Genomic DNA, 16,722 nt, shown 5'->3' with positions numbered 1-16,722 from the left:
CACATGAAGGAAAATATATAAACATGTACAAATTCATCAAAATCATCAACATATTATTTTTTTATTATTTAGAGCAGTGCTTTTAGAAGATGATTGCCAAAGCATGATGAGCAGCCAAAACAATTTTGATTTATATTTATTTCTACCACGTTTTTTACTTGGAAATTAAAAAGGTATTCTTTAAAATGAACTATTCCTAGATTTCTCCCATTCAAACTCGCACTCTCTGCCATCTAAAGTAATGGTTAAATTCTATCACCTTTCGTACAAATTCACCAATATAATACTATTCAGTATCGTTCAACTTTCTATATACAAGGAGTATATATTATCTACCCAATTATGTTAAAGCTTACAACAACAACAAATCCTTGTAATCCCATAAGTGGGGTTTGGGAGGGTAGTGTGTACGCAGACCTTATTCCTACATTTTGAAGGTAGAGAGGTTGTTTCCGATAGACCCCGGCTTAAGAAACGCTAAACAGGAAGTAACCAACAATAACAACAACAAGAAAAAAAACAAAGACACTACGTGTAATAAAAAAGATTTAAAAATAAGAAATACAAGAATGCTACTAGCAATAAAATTATGTTAAAGCTTGTTGCCTACTAAATAACGACCGGAAGCAAAGCATATTCAGGTGAAAATCGTGTAAAGAAGATATGCTTTTTCATTCATTTTCTTTATTCCTTCTTCCATGACTATACTTCCTTTATTTCCCTCAAAGTTATAATTCTGCACTAAACTAACCTTTAATCTTAAGAGTGTTTTTGGCAAATTATGCAGGATTCTGCAGCAAGCGGTGGAAATTCCAAAAAAGAAGAGCTTTCAAACTGTTCCAAGAATCCAGGGATGGCAGAAAATAAAGAAGCTGAGATAACACAAGGAGAAGTTAAGGAGACTGGGACAAAACAAGGAGAAGATGGAAATATAAATACTAGTACTAAATGTGGAGGTAATTCAGAGAAGGTTTCTAATAATGGAGAAGGTCAAGAATTAGGAGAAATAATATTAGAGAAAGGTACTGAAGTAGTAGTAGATATTGATGATGAAAATCCAGGAATGGAAAAAGTATGTCGTATTTGTCATTTGAATGAAGAATCCAAGGAAATAATTGAGCTTGGTTGTGACTGTAAAGCTGAGCTTGGTATTTGTCATCGTCATTGTGCTGAAGCCTGGTTTAATCAGAGAGGCAACAGGTTCCATTCTATCATCCTATTATTTTTCTTAGAAGTCTTCTTGTACATTAAAAAGGCAGTCTGGTGCACGAAGCATCCCGCGTTCACACAAATTTGGGAGAAGGACCGCACCCAAAGGCGTGTGATGTAGGCAGCTTACTCTAATGCAAGCATCAGTGGCTGATTTCACGGCTCGAACACGTGATCAAGAGGTCACACGGGGATAACTTTATTATTGCTCCAACGCTCCCCTTCACAATGACAGTGCAAAAAAAATTATGTTTTGAATAGTGTAGTTTAATTTCTCACTTATTACGTCATATACCATGTCTTCTTATTCAGATAATTATTTTTACTTATTAAGGACAAATTACTTGTAGTGTGAAAATTCTTTACATCGACATGGTATAAAACTTTAAATTCTATCGAATTTACAGATTATGTGAAATATGTGGGAAGACAGCAAAAAATGTGCAAACAAGATTACAGGAGAGCAGAATAATGGTGGTTGAATGGAGCCAACGGCCAGTAGAATCCAGAAGTTCATATATCACATCTAGTTCATCTACTATACAGCAGAATGGTTGTAGGTGGAGATGTCAGCAATCCTGCTGTAATTTCCTGCTTGCCTGTTTTGTAATGGCATTTACCCTCCCATGGTTCTTCCGAGTTGAAATTCCTTAACAAATAGACAGTTGAGAGTTCTTAATTTGTATCTGTTCAACTCATTGTAATGTCCTCCATTTGGAAAGGGGGTTGGGGGATTAAATGTTTATTAGCCAATTATACTCCTTTCACTATACTAAAAAAAAAAAAATCAATATTCTAAGTTCTTTTTATGAATGTTAAATCATAGATGTTTCATTTGTCAATGAATAAGATCTGCACAATTCGAATGTTATTGCTTTCTCAAATATGTGAAGCACGAAGATGCTGGAGTAGACAAACTAAATAAGAGAACAATTTGGGTATGCTTGGTTTTCCAGCAACGTTTCAGGTTATCTATTTGACTTGAAAATTATATATACCTAGTGAGCCATTATTTACGCGTAAAGTTTTTACAACTGCAACAAAGATCATGCTTGTTTAAAATAAATATATAAAAAACAAGAATTACAGGACCAATTTCTTGATATCAGACTCGCACCTTTCTTTGCTTGTGTAATCTGCTTCATTGACAGCGCTTCGTTTTTCCTTGGCTTCAGAGGAGTGTTGTTAGAAGATGGCAAAAGCATGATAAGCAGCAAATTTAACTCAGAAGGAATGAGACACAATTTATAAGAGCAAAAAGGAGCGCAAAGCCCCTTCCAGCTTTGCAATAGATACTTCACACTCTTGAGGCATTGCCCAGTATACACCAAAATATCCAGAAAACATGCCCATATCTGCCAAGTTTGAGAGCAAAGTAGCAGCAGATGATTGCAAGACTCTAGTCACTTCCATAGAAATAGCATTCACCGCAAATGTTGAATATCTTCTTCTGTAGAACATCTTGGGTCAAACAAGAATTGAGTGTCCAAGTCCACCCAAAGCAAGGAACTTTAGGAGGAGCTTTAGTTTTCCATAGTAGTTCGCATGGCCATTCTTTTTCCCATACCCTTGCCTGCTTCAGCAACAAAATGTAGCAAGTCACAGCTCCTCCATTTCCCAAGCATTAGAATTTCTGAATTATAATCGCCAGCCAGATTCAGAGAAAATGTCAACAACTACAGACTCCTTATTTACAGCTATGTTGTATAAATTACGCAAAGATATCCTTAAGACATCCTTCCTCTAACCATCTGCCTAGCCAAAATCTGATCATATCCCCTCTGCCAGCTTTTAACATAGTATTCTGGAGTTCATCCCATAAGCTGCAGATTTGTTTCCATACAACCATTTTATTTGGCTGTGAGACAGATTTAGAAGCTCAATTAACAGATTTACCATATTTAGTGTCGATCACCTCTCTCCACAAGTCATTTCCTCCATCATTTAGTCTCCACAACCATTTACTCAGAAGCACTTGTTATGGCTCTTTAGGTTTTTAACACCCCCACCCCCACCCCACCCCTCTCTTTTGTATTCTAACTGAATGAAACTTTTCTTATCTGAATTTTTGCTTCTTAATGAGAAAAGTCTTTTTCCAACTCTTGTGAGATATAGAACAGTGATATCTAAGTAGGAATACCATCAAGACAGTGTTTACTGAAGTGTCTGCTTCCAAAAGATAGGAACTGCTTCTTCCATGATGTTAGCTTCTTTTCACATCTATCAATTACCCCTTGCTATATACCAATGTGATTCTGTTTATCCCCAAGAGGAATGCATCTCTTAATCCTTTATGTTCCAACAAGTAATACTACACTTTTAGAAGAAATATCAGCATAAAACTTCCACTCACCTTCAATTAGAACAGGAAAACCGAAAAAATAAGTTCCAAGTAACCCTGATCCTACCCACTAACTCCTTTTTCTTCTGCCTTGGGCTTCCTAATGTCTTTGACTTTTTTTTTTTAAATGACAGTAGTGTCCAAGCCATTTTGCGTGCGGCTTGACTATTCCACTGGGTAGTTGCTACCTCCCACTAGCACATGTACCCTAACTCTCTCCATCAAAGCTAAGGCATATGAGAAGAAATCACCTATTGTTTTTTGCCTCCACTGGAATATGAACCTAAGACCTCTTGATTCTCCCCTCCACTTCATTGACCCCCAGGCCACACCCCTTGGGTGCGTCTTTGACTCTTTCCAATCTCAGATACTGTCATTCTTGCAGATTCAAGGACAAAATTACCTTGTAAGAATCAGCTTCGACAGTAGATGGACATAAATGCTTTGATGTGGAACTACTAGAGTAAGCTGTGGCCTTGGATAGGACATGCAACATTAAAAGGAACCAAAAACCACGCTGTTCCTTTTACAGTATTTTGCTGCCACATCCTTCTCCTGAGATGAAAATCATTTGTAATTTAAACTTGTGCACTGCCTTGCTCCGATAAGGGGTAAAAGCTTCTTAAATCGAGATAGGAAAGTGCTATCTTACCAAGAAAATCTACAAAAACCTCGGGCATTAAGGAGAATTAGTATAACGTAACAAATTTTGAGAGAAATAAATTTCCTTTCAATTCCTACCAAGGAAAGCTCTAAGTGATGGAGAAAATTAGAAACTTAAACTCACCAGATTAAGTACATGGTCTTTGACAGAAGAAGCTTTAGAAGCTGGCTTCCTTGTCCCAAATCTTTGAAGTTGCTCAATCTCCTATCATAGAGAAAGAGGGAGCAAGGAAAAAGTTCACACCTGAAGCTGCTATGAAAATCCATTCGGAAAATGAAGATGAAGGGAACTTACAACTTCAAACTTAAATAGACAAAGCTTGTCCTCCAGTAGTAACCTATTGTGCAACCGCATTAAAAAATCTGCAAATGATCAAAGGTATACCACAACAATTATCAATGAATTTGATAACAGCCAATAGTTGTGGTCAGTCTGGTCATCTCCAGGTTGTTGAGAGTTTGTCATATTCATTTACATTGTACCTCTCATCAAATGCTGAGACAAACTGACTAGAAGCAGGCATTAATCTATTCAGTTTAATGATGAATAATTACTCTATGTGAGATCTAATTGCTATAATATGTGAAATTATATTCTTGTTTCCAGCATGCATAACTGCAAATATGTTAAGCTTGAAACTTAAGAATGAAAAGGATTTCAAGCAAAGAATATAAACCAAACACTTTCAGTCAGAAAAATGGTGGAACTCAAAGTATAAGTTTTTACTTCCAAAGGGCTAAGCTACAAATAACTTGCCAAGAGAAAACAAGAGCAGTGTAGTGCTTTTATACAAATTATATAACATAAAACTACTATGTTTTCCAAAGATGTTTATAAACTACAAGAAGACTTGATAAGTTCAAGGCAGAAAGATGTGCAGGTCCTGATTTGGGGAAAAAAAGTTATACCTTGGAGAAAGTGAAAATTCTATTGATTAGTGCAAAATCCCCTGAGTACAAGAGCAAGGAAAACTAAATACATTAAAAGTGCTTGATGAGATCCAGGAATTGAACATTTGAACCAGTCAGATTAAGAAATTGAATTACATCCTTTAGAAGTTAATAGATGATAGTTGCAGAAGCTCCGTACTCTAGAATAGCTGCAAAATCAGATCTAGGAAAAGAATATCACTAAACCTTTATTCAATGCTATAACATTCATATATAAGATTCTTTTATCCATTCCTATAGCACAAAATCCAGAACTATAAATCTAAGTCACTTGTCGAATTATTAACAAAACTATAAATCTAACTTGAATAATTTGTTGAATTTAAATAACATTTAGTTAATCCAGCATCAGTTCAGAGAGAGAACCTCCATTACCTAAGCTTACCGCTACTTTCAAGGCTCTGTCTATGAACTACTTTTTCAGGTTCAGATCTAGACACTTCCCATTTTGGACGCTCCCAAATGTTTTGACACCATTTCCATTTCTATACAAACTTTCAGTTATTCAAATGCATTCAACTATTCAAACTTTAAAATTAGACATGATTTTTTCTCCATCAAATAAACTTTTCAGCATTACTTTAACATTTTCTTTTATAATCGCTCATTTAAAATATAAGTCAAATGAATATCTTGAACTCTGTACCAATGAAATACCATCATATAAAATGCTAGAAAAGAGGGAGTGTAACTTTTGGTTTGAAACACTGAAGTTGTTCTTTTTTACAAAAGGCCTCAAAAGAGGAACTGGGGAGACAGAGAGCATAAAAGCATGATGCATGTATTAACTGTATAACCGTGATCCCTACTAACTATCTAGCTTAACAGACCTTCGTTCCCCGAGTCAATTGGCTAGAATCAACACATCTTAAGCAACTTCAAACAGGAGAAAAAAGCATTCTGGCTCAAATATGTAAGACCAATTCATTTCTAGATAAAGGAAAAGAGGAATACAATCCTCACCTTTGATTTATCTTCAGCCAATCACAACTGCTTAATGATTTCGGATTCAGAGCCCAGAATGTCATGCTGCAGAAAAGAGTCACTCCTTGAACTGATTGGCTCAAGGTGAGGAATACAATCCTCACCTTTGATTTATCTTCAGCCAATCACAACTGCTTAATGATTTCGGATTCAGAGCCCAGAATGTCATGCTGCAGAAAAGAGTCACTCCTTGAACTGATTGTACTCTACTATCTAACTTTGGAATACAATACTAAACAATACACCAAAATAAGTGAAAAGAGATTATTTAGAAGTACAAATGACTTACAGTCCGACCCGCCTAGTTGTTTAGCATCTGTGATAAAGCATGCTTTTACTTCCACAGAATAACTCTTCACAATTTCAACAGCATGTCATCAGTATCCTTAGGGTGAGGGAAAGTATATAATTAACAACCTCCTGACAGAAGTGTCATTGTGTTTGCCTCTTACAAGAGGATCGAATACTTGACTTGAAACTGGTTACTGTAGGTTGTATTCTCAGTTGCATTAACGCTCGAGGTTTTTCAGCCTCCATAAAGCGTTATAGTGCAAAACCGTAGGCAATTAATAAGGTTAACATTTGAGTGGCAGCGTTGAGCACCATTCCTAATTAATAATGCAGTATCTTAGCCAATCGAATTTTAGACTGGACCTTCCTTGCTTCATGCGAAAACCCAGAAGAACGAAGGCCAGTAATAACAACACGTTTATTTGATTTAAGAATTCTCATGCCACCTCTAACACACGATAGTAATAGCTTAGATGCTGCACGAAACCTCCCAGCTTTGCAAAGACCATGCACTATAGTGGAGTAAGTAAAGGAATCTTTGGCATCCATTGATTCAAACATCTGCAAAGCATGATCAAGGTGACCAGCTTTACACAGCCCATTAATAAAAGAATTCAAAGCAACTAAGTTAGAATCAAAACCCATCATACTCATACAGTCCAAATGTTGCTGGGCCTCTTTGAAATTACCAGTCCTGCACAAGCCATCAATTAAGATAGTATGGGTGTACTTGTCAGATTTCAAGCCTTTTTTTTCTGCCTCGTACAGCAACTTATAAGCATTATCCAGCTGACCTTCCTTACAATATAGATTAATAATGTTGTTAAAAGACACCGTATCAAGGTCAAAGCCATTTGTAATGATATAGCCCAGGTACTCATTGGCCTCATTCATCCTCCCGGTTTTAAGTAACATACTAGCAACTGTACAGTAAGCAAAGGCATCATATGTATATCCTTTCCTCCTCATCTCTGCAAAGATTTTAAGGCCTTCTTCAAATTGTCTACATCTGAAGCAGCACTTCATTACTGTCGTATAAGTGATGGCATTTGGGATATGACCTGCTTCTACCAATTCATTGAGAAACTCTTTTGCAGTTTTTCCTCGACCTGACTTGCACAGCCCATGAATAAGAATGTTGTAAGTTACTAATTGGGGAGTAAATCCATGACGTTTTAAACTCCTAAATAACATTAGGGCATTCTCTGTATATCCATTCTTACAAAGACCATTCATTAATATATTGAATGTTGCTGGATGAAGAGAAATATCTTTCAAAATAATATCCTGAAAAACTCTGTAAGCCTCATCTGGCTTTCTCAATTTAAAGAAGCAATGCATTAAGGTGTTGTAACTCCAAATATCAGGAAGAATACTCATCTCAAGCATTTCATCAAACAGATCGAGACATCGGGATAACATGCAATATCTAGTAGCTCCAGCTATTAAAGAGTTATACGTAATAACATCAGGACTAATTCCAGCCTCCTTCATCCTATAAAGGATGGAATAACCTGCATCAATGCCAACAAAGCGGCAATATGCAGCAATTACTGTATTGTAAGTGACGACATCTGGTTGTACTCCGATTCTTATGCCATCAACTAGTACAGCTTCAGCTTTCTCCAATTGTTTCGCTTTGCAAAGAGATGCTATGCAAATATTCATTAACCTTGATGATAATTTATCTTTGATACTCCACATCTAATCTGGAAGTTAAGAACTGCGACCTGAATCATTTTTGAACAAAATTATCAGACAAATCCTTTTCAGATATCAACTCTTTCTTTTGGAAGTACAAAATAGTAACATATTTTACAGTAAGCATTTTTGAGTTCAAATCGAAAGATGGACATGCCACCGTGCAATACTACTATTATCAGCAACCCAACATTTGAGGAAGGAGTCACCTGCTAAGGTACAAGGAGGTAGAGCTCCTTCTTTTTCAAAGGAGGATCCAGGATTTGGAAGTAGAGGATTTTTAACTTCTACAATGGCGGTCAGCCATCACTTGTGAACTGAGTCACGAGCAAGAAACTTTGGTTTAAGGACTGAAAGGGAGATAAATCTCATATGAAATACGAGAGTTAGAACTCAAAAGCAAGGAACTTTGGCTTGAGAGCGACAAGAATTTTCAGAGAACAAGAATAGATGCATTAACAAGCAATGTCAAGAGCCCGTCAACCATTGGCCGTCTGTACAAAGAGGGTAGGTAACAAGAACGAAGTTGCGACCATTGGAGGCTATGTTGATTGGGCTCTCCAAAAATGTTGTCGCACCCGTGTCGTATGCTCCAAAATTTGCACTATTTTTGGAGGATGTGTTGACACGTACCACACAACATTTTTTAAAAGTACGAGCAACATAGATTGAAGGATACTCAATTAGCAGAAACAATCATGAAATAGTAACTTATTTTACCCAAATATGAAATTGCAAAAGCTACTAGTCAAGCAATACCAACTTGTTTTATTTACTATTGATAAAAGATTTAAAGGCAAATGAAATCTAGAATTAGAATGGAATAGTATCAATAATAGAAATGCTTTGAATAGTTCATAAAAGTAAGTGTCAAATTAAAACAACAAGTACTTCATTTTACTTCTCACCTTGCAAAATTAATAGGAATAAATCTAGGGCAGCACATAAACACACACGAATTTAAACCTAACTTCAGACCTTATATCTGAATTTAAACTTATTCAAACTTCGGATCTTAGATTTTCCCAGAGAATTTAACTTTAAAATCTTCAAACCTCGATTGTCATTTCAGAACCGCATATTTGAAGTTGATTCTAAAGTGGCTAAACATTTAAAAACTCTGTAAATTTCGGCTATGTTTTAAATAAGGGACGGGTTATTTGCGCACTTCACCCTTCCCGGGAGCAATACAAGTTGCGGCCCACGTCAAAAATTAGATAGGTTTAGGGTTTTCTTTTTGGATCTTCTTCGCGCCATCAGTAGTACCCTACAACTCTCCCTGCAGCTGCAACATCTTCATTTTTCATATTTCAAGTCAAGGCAAATTCTTTTTTAAGGGAAACTAGTTTCTGAATAACAAAACTTGACCGTCATGAAAATCAATTATCCAGAAGAATCCATAACTGGAAAGAGTAAACACCTTTGGATTAGACGAGCTCGTTTCGACGGAGAAGGAAGAATGCGTTCGGATAATTAATGACCCAATCTCAAGTTGGTGCCGGTAGCAAAGACTACCGGGAAACTTCAAACGACACTTCGACGGCTACCACGGCAAACGTCGTTTGGATTCTGGATTTGGGTAATCATGGCAGCTTTGCGTTTTTGTAATTGGGCTGGGCCGCATTGTTGTCTATTGGGCCATCTCTTGTGACATATTGGGAGTTTTTACACAAATAGGCTATTCTGGTGTCTTGTTTAATTTTTGTCCGCGTTTGAAAAAATTGTGCTCAAACATCTCAAACTTCACAATAATTGTGATGCATGTGACGGAGGGCGGAGCGCTGAGGGTGGGTCAAGCATGATTGACAGGCTTCTAGACTACAAGCTTCTGAAAAAGGGGTGCATATGTTATGTTAAGGTGAATCTCACATCGGAATAGAAGAGGAAAGTGAAGAGCTTTATAAAACATGACGTAAGTTCACAAGGCAAGCGCGCTTTTCGAGCTTAATGTGGTAGCCCGAAAGACAAATTCGTGCAAGCCTACGCCCAAAGCGAATAATACGTACCATGAACTTGGTCATGACATTAATGTTTGTGGTGTAGAAGTTTGAATTCCAAAACACTCTCAGCATTCATGTATATATATTTCATTATGGGATAATTTTAGTTTGTAATGTACAAAAAAACTACAATGGGGTGATTTTACGAGTGGTACTTAAATAAAGTTAAATTCCAAGACACTATCTTGGAGTTCCAAGATAGTTTGTGTTCCACTCCAATAGAGTATGTTGGAGCTTAACACATGAAAGCATGAAACTCTACTATACTGCGTTGGATTCCATGTGTAGGGAATTATAATTCATCAAATGTGTTAAAGTTTCACTTGTAAAATTTCTAAACTACAGTAGAACGCGCTGAAGTGGAGAGTTTCTAACTCCAACACACAATCCTGAATTTTTTTCGTGTTTTAGTTGGAAATATTTTTTATCTAAGTTTTACTTCCATCTTAAAAATATCTATTTTTAATTAAACTTCAAAAGATTAACTAAATATTAATAAACAATCCAAAAACTAAACATCCACTCCACTTACTAAAAATTGACAGATGTGAGAAGTAGAGATGACACTATATAGCCACTAGTAACACTCCTATTTTAAAATATATGAAGTTATTAAAAATAATTTAAAGCTATTTCTTTTTCTTCTTGAAATCATCATACTCGTAATTAGACTCGTTCAGAACCTTAGTGAAAATTTAAAGTTTAATAAGTCAAAGTTCAAATATAGACCTTCGAGCCTAGAGTTGGATTTTCCTAAACCTAACTTCAGACCTTATATCTGAATTTAAACTTATTCAAACTTCGGATCTTAGATTTTCTCAGAGAATTTAACTTTAAAATCTTCAAACCTCGATTTTCATTTCAGAACAGCATATTTGAAGTTGATTCTAAAGTGGCTAAACATTTAAAAACTTTGTAAATTTCGGCTATGTTTTAAATAGGGGACGGGTTATTTGTGCACTTCACACTTCTCGGGAGCAATACAAGTTGCGGCCCACGTCAAAAATTAGATAGGTTTAGGGTTTTCTTTTTTGGATCTTCTTCGCGCCATCAGTAGTACCGTACAACTCTCCCTGCAGCTGCAACATCTTCCAGCAGAAACGCCATGGTATCTCTCTGCGATTTCCATTCAGTGTGTATTCATGTTTATCTTATGTATACGCCAATAACTTAAGCATTTCTTGTTGTGTAAAATGAGAGCAGGCTTCAGAGAAGAAACTGAGCAATCCCATGAGGGAAATCAAGGTTCAGAAGCTTGTCCTCAACATCTCCGTTGGTGAGAGTGGAGATCGACTCACCAGAGCTGCAAAGGTTCAGCCCCTTTTCACAACATCACCCTGAATTTATTATATTCCATTCTATTGATATTGATCCTAAAATTGGATCTATTTTTATTTTGATACTTAAGGTGTTGGAGCAACTTAGTGGTCAATCACCTGTTTTCTCCAAGGGTAAGACTTTGAATATTATGTGCTTTTAAATATAATAATCGGCACCTTTGTATTAAGGACATTGTCAGGAAATATTAGACCTGCACTATGAACATTTGTCTAATGAATGAAATGAGGCCTATGTATACTTTCAAGGTGATTGGTTAACATATTGCATTTGTAATATTTGGCCTTAATATATAATTAGTTGCAGTTTATGTGTTGGCGCGAATAGAGCTGGATAGATACAGAGGACTTGTATAGAAGACCCCAGTTAGTTTTGGGATTGAGGCCTAGTTGATTATAGTTTTGGTATTAAGGCCTGGTTGATTGATTGATTGATTAATTACAGTTTCAATGAAAGGTTGCGAGGAGTAACTTGTCTTTTTGTCTACCTGTATATGGAAGGCCCTTATTTGTGATGAATGAAAACCTCAAGCAACTAGCTATGTTAGTTGCACGTTCTTGTAATAGCACTGAATTTTTGTTCTTTTAGGCAACATAGATATGCTAGTATTTTTGCTAGATGTTGATCCAAGCCAGCCTTACTCACAATATAAGATTGTAGAAATTTGATGACCATGTTATTCACGAGTTATGGTTAGCTTAACTTGCTTCCTGCTTTTATTTGTGCATTGGCATGTGTGATATGGCTGGTGAATGGAATATCCACTGTTTTGTTTGTGGACATTTAACTGATTTTTGTATTTATCTTGATCTACCTGTTTGAAGATGATATTTAATTTCTCACACATGCTTGCATGGTTCTCATTAACAGCAAGGTACACTGTGAGGTCCTTCGGAATCAGGCGTAATGAAAAGATAGCTTGCTATGTGACTGTCAGAGGGGAAAAAGCTATGCAGCTACTTGAGAGTGGATTGAAAGTTAAGGAATATGAATTGTTGAGAAGGAACTTCAGTGAAACCGGCTGTTTTGGGTTTGGTATTCAGGAGCACATTGATCTTGGAATCAAGTAAGCAAATTGTCATCTAAGTATCTTTCCTGTTTTTAGCTTCATAATCAACAAAATTAGCTGCTTCCAACATTAGTCTGTTGATGGTATTCCTTGTTCATAACACGAATTGCCTTAAATTTTTTGCTGGAATTTCCTTGTGTGTAGCTTTTTAAATTATATATATATAAATCGTTTCTAAGCTGTATCATTCTGTTTTTTCTTGTCTGTTTCACAGATATGACCCTTCAACTGGTATTTATGGTATGGATTTCTACGTTGTATTGGAGCGCCCTGGATACCGTGTTGCTCGTCGTCGTAGGTGCAAGTCTCGAGTTGGGATCCAGCACAGGGTCACAAAGGAGGACGCAATGAAGTGGTTCCAGGTTAAATATGAAGGTGTTATTCTTAACAAGTCCTCAAACATTCAGTGATAAGCTGAGAGCCGGCTTCTTGATCAGTTTGTCTCCTAGCAAGTTTATGTTTATGTATTTTGTAGACAGACATCTACATTACTCCTAGAGGAAAGTTTTGGAAAGTTTTTATTAGTTGGTGTACGAGGATGTGTTAGTTCTCATTTTGGCATCAGATGAATTCAATCCATTTTTGTGGTCATGTTCTTTTGTTGCAATCTACCAGTATGTTATTAGTGTTTTACTGTAACTGGTCTTTAACTATGCTGGATCTAGAGATTCTGATCGTGTGCTGATGAAGCAGTTACTTGACAGCTGCATCTGGAGACGGTGTTGGAGATGGTTTTGTTTCTAAATCTGTATCTGCACTGTATACTTCACACAACTCACTGCAATATTTGTTGCCTGTGTAGCCATAAGTAGCATGACTATCCTTAAGAACTTAAAGAAGAGTGACTACGTGAGAAGTTACTGCATCATCAAATATTCAAATGGCGTCTCTCATCCACTTGATCATCTCTATCGCAATGTAAACAGCTTGGTATGAGGATGCACTCTCATTCATGACTCGCTCACAATTGCAATGGACCTATAACTTCTTGCTTGGCGCTGATAAAATTTCGGAAGAATAGAATAATACAGTGTGTATTCACAGTAACTTCACAAGATCACTTCTGAAATTTGTACTTATTATATTATGCTACTATCGAAATAAAGAAAACGTAAGACAACGCTGCAAACTTGGAATTGAAGGAAAACCGAAGTTTTATACTTGACGATATGAATGGTGTTTACATGATAAAAAGAAATTGGTGCAAACTTGATGGAACACCTCGAATATAATAGCACGATATTCCTCTGCATTCATAGAAACATAATAATTCAAAAGTCGCCTTAAATCCTTCGTATCATGAATCCTATTTGCTATTATCATCTGCTCAATGGACTCCCTAAAATCCTCTCTTGGATCGTAAGAAGATTTCTCCATTGCTATCATCACTATAAACTTGGTCTTTTCATCTCGCGCCTTCCTCCTCTCTTCATTTTTAGCCTCTTCTCTTTCTCTAATCATCTTATCTAACCTTTCTTGCACCATGGCATGTGTTAGGCTTGAAATGGTTGGATATCTATCAGAATTGGAACTTTCAGCTTCTTCTGAAGACGACGAAACACTCAGCCTACAACTGCAGCACAAGGCACTGCATCCCCTAAGTTGAACCTTCTGCTTCTTCGCTGCTGCCTTAGAGTTCTGCATTCTTTGAGCAGTGACACGGAGCTCTGATTTGAAGGAGAGATGTTAAGAGAAAATCATTTATGTAATTAGAAAGTGGGTCTTACTAATCATGATTATGTCTCAAGATTAATGAACCTGTGAAGATCACTAGGGATATAGGGAAACATTCTTTTAGCTCATAAAGCCTATGATGATGATGTTAATAAGATATTCTTGATTACCTTTAAAGATTGTATTAGGTGGCATGCTTTAGAAGCTGTGGTTGAAACAGAATCACCACGTTTCTATACACGATTAATCACAATAAGAAAGAAAAAAATGAATGAGATAAAGAAACAGAAAAGGAGCAAAAAAGTGAGAACTTTTGATTGTTTTCACATGCTAGTACAAGGTCCTATGTACTAGTTGATTTCAAGAATCTGGAAAAGCTTTGTGGTAGTGTGTGAATGAAATGGCTGCAGAGGGATAATAATTCAAGTTGATGAAACAGGAGGAGGACATTCTATTGTAGAAACCATTTGGCCTCATCATTGAAGATGCAAAAGCTCCTGCACAATAGACTTTACTAATCAACCAGTTGAATAAAAGTTATAAGAAAATGGATTTGGTTTGAACATATAGTTTTAATGTGAGTCAGATTTAACTTTTCTTTGCCAGAACCCACAGTTACTTTAGATACCTCATCTTAGTTGGCTACATCAGATTTGATCTCTGACTTTGCAGGGTGAATATAATATAGTAAATACAGAATTAAATCAACAAGAAAATGCAAAACTCCCATCAAAACCCAGAATTTTGGTCTACACAGCGTAAACGCCAATTATGAAGGACAACCCAGTACACGAAGCATCCCGCGTTTACGCAGAGTCCGTGGAAGGGCCGCATCTCAAGGGAGTGTGATGTAAGCATCATACCCTAATAATACCACTGCTCGAACCCATGACCTATAGGTCACACGAAGACATCTTTACCGTTGCTACAAGGCTCCCTTCATAAACGCCAATTATGCAAAAATTAAAACGTTTACTAAAAAGGCCTAATTCTTCTTGAGGACAATATCCATTGCAATTTGCAAGTAGGACCTGTGATACAAAATGATTGCAAGGGAGCACGAAAAAACAGTAGGGCCTATGAAATCATGTTAAAATATATAAACTCAACCCAGAAAGTAAGGCTAGTCAGTAGCTTAGGGAATATAGTATGCAAGATTCTAGGCATTAGGCTTCTTTATCCTTTCAAAACTGAGTAGGTGAATGCAAAATCATAAACTATGCTGGGTTCTCTGAAGCAGTTCATAAATAATAGACTTCTTTTAAATAAGTATTCCATCAATGATAAACATCTTCCTTCTCTTATGGAGCAATTCAAGAGTAGCTCACAAGGAAAGCTTGAAACTCAATCCCAATTCACTTATTTTTTGTGAATTTTGAGAATAATAATTTGCTTCTTATTTTGAAAGGAGGGTCATGTTCCACCCTGTTGTACTCATTTTCAAGTTTACAAATTTCAAATCTGGTCCAAGTATGGTCCCCAATTAAGAGCTCCGAAAGGAAAAAAGAAGGGAGGGAAACATTCAAGTTTTGTGTATGATCACATAGAACCACTCCACTATCCACATTTTTTGGTTCTAAGCTTGCAATGCACTATGGCAAGTTCCAATATTTATCCGTTATCACGTTTTTTGTTCAATGGAACTAAACTTCATTACATTCTTGAACTGCATAACAATTTGAGGAGATAATAAAATAAAAGGGACAAAAAAAGATGAAGTTAATTTTAAATATGGGCAAACTACAAAATTGTAAGTTCCATTTTCAGACTACCACTGATTCTAGAGTAAACTGACAAACCAGAGGAAGTTCAGTGTATTCGTCCAGCATTTTGCTGTTTCTGTCAATTTAAGAAAAAGAGCAGGAAGAGCTGTTTCTGTCAATTTAAGTGAGTAAGAAGAAGGGGGGGGGGGATATAAGGCCATCATGTATACCCACATAATAAGCAATGCTTAATTAAGTCAAAGACGTTAAGAGGCCAGATTCAATTGATTCCTAGCCAAAACAACAAGTATAGGAGCCAAGACATTATTAATAAATGGAAGAACCATACCAAGCATAAGAAATGCGCCATACTTGCACCAAAAATAGAAAGAAGCCTACAGTATGGTGGAAGAAGAGCACATGCATGTGGGAAGACCTGATGGACAAGATTGATCTCACACTCCATGATGAGAGATTTATGAGCTTCCACCATTACAGAGTGGGAGGTGAAGTGGATACGTATCCCTTGCTTCATAGTCCATTGTAGGTTTTCATTGTTTCTCTAGTTTCAATGCTAATATTCACATGTTGACAGGTTTCTATGCTGCAACATAGCAGTAGTCTATCAGAACTTGCCATTACAAGCTCAGAACATTGTAATAGTTGTTGTCAAGTGAAAAAATGATAATATGGTGAAACATTCTATTGGATAGTTACTTTGGAGCCAATATAACGAAATCATAAAAGCTAACTTTTACAATCTATAATTAGTGAAGATTCAATAAGTTCATGCATCAA

The 16,722-nt window shown here is 36.4% G+C and overlaps 3 protein-coding genes across 5 annotated transcripts; 2 read left to right on the top strand and 1 right to left on the bottom strand.

Annotated features, from left to right (window-relative positions):
• The first annotated feature begins 717 nt into the window (after positions 1 to 717).
• LOC107762403 (uncharacterized) lies at positions 718 to 1,910 on the top strand. The gene is made up of 2 exons (XM_016580760.2): positions 718 to 1,200; positions 1,617 to 1,910. Exons 1-2 carry the CDS (start codon positions 782 to 784, stop codon positions 1,861 to 1,863), a joined length of 666 nt encoding a protein of 221 aa, XP_016436246.1. The 5' UTR covers positions 718 to 781; the 3' UTR covers positions 1,864 to 1,910.
• A 168-nt stretch (positions 1,911 to 2,078) lies between these two features.
• On the bottom strand, positions 2,079 to 10,391 carry LOC107773423 (uncharacterized). 3 transcript variants are annotated; one of them, XM_075236639.1, is made up of 6 exons: positions 8,350 to 10,391; positions 6,438 to 8,169; positions 6,128 to 6,318; positions 4,509 to 4,576; positions 4,338 to 4,418; positions 2,079 to 4,105 (listed from the first exon to the last, which is right to left on the bottom strand). In XM_075236639.1, exon 2 carries the CDS (start codon positions 8,141 to 8,143, stop codon positions 6,761 to 6,763), a length of 1,383 nt encoding a protein of 460 aa, XP_075092740.1. In that variant the 5' UTR covers positions 8,144 to 8,169; positions 8,350 to 10,391; the 3' UTR covers positions 2,079 to 4,105; positions 4,338 to 4,418; positions 4,509 to 4,576; positions 6,128 to 6,318; positions 6,438 to 6,760. The 3 variants fall into 3 exon arrangements, with proteins under 3 accessions (XP_075092740.1, XP_075092732.1, XP_075092727.1); XM_075236631.1 differs by having other exon boundaries at positions 2,079 to 4,211; positions 9,561 to 10,389; XM_075236626.1 differs by having other exon boundaries at positions 9,561 to 10,389.
• A 724-nt stretch (positions 10,392 to 11,115) lies between these two features.
• On the top strand, positions 11,116 to 13,180 carry LOC107785580 (large ribosomal subunit protein uL5z-like). Its single transcript, XM_016606918.2, has 5 exons — positions 11,116 to 11,248; positions 11,344 to 11,451; positions 11,549 to 11,591; positions 12,349 to 12,544; positions 12,762 to 13,180. The coding sequence occupies exons 1-5, from the start codon at positions 11,246 to 11,248 to the stop codon at positions 12,955 to 12,957; spliced, it is 546 nt and encodes a 181-aa protein (XP_016462404.1). The 5' UTR covers positions 11,116 to 11,245; the 3' UTR covers positions 12,958 to 13,180.
• The last annotated feature ends 3,542 nt before the right edge of the window (positions 13,181 to 16,722 follow it).

The sequence above is a fragment of the Nicotiana tabacum genome, chromosome 2 (genome assembly GCF_000715075.1).
Source record: "Nicotiana tabacum cultivar K326 chromosome 2, ASM71507v2, whole genome shotgun sequence".
Classification (NCBI taxonomy): domain Eukaryota; kingdom Viridiplantae; phylum Streptophyta; class Magnoliopsida; order Solanales; family Solanaceae; genus Nicotiana; species Nicotiana tabacum.
This window is presented reverse-complemented; position numbering and strand designations above follow the sequence as displayed.

Excerpts from the sequence above, each read along its gene's own strand:
- LOC107773423 (XM_075236639.1), bottom strand. The coding sequence starts at position 8,143 with ATGTGGAGTATCAAAGATAAATTATCATCAAGGTTAATGAATATTTGC.
- LOC107762403 (XM_016580760.2), top strand. The coding sequence starts at position 782 with ATGCAGGATTCTGCAGCAAGCGGTGGAAATTCCAAAAAAGAAGAGCTT. Across the intron at positions 1,201-1,616 it reads TTTAATCAGAGAGGCAACAG|ATTATGTGAAATATGTGGGA; the intron begins GTTCCATTCTAT and ends TCGAATTTACAG.
- LOC107785580 (XM_016606918.2), top strand. Across the intron at positions 11,452-11,548 it reads GACTCACCAGAGCTGCAAAG|GTGTTGGAGCAACTTAGTGG; the intron begins GTTCAGCCCCTT and ends TTGATACTTAAG. Across the intron at positions 12,545-12,761 it reads CACATTGATCTTGGAATCAA|ATATGACCCTTCAACTGGTA; the intron begins GTAAGCAAATTG and ends TCTGTTTCACAG.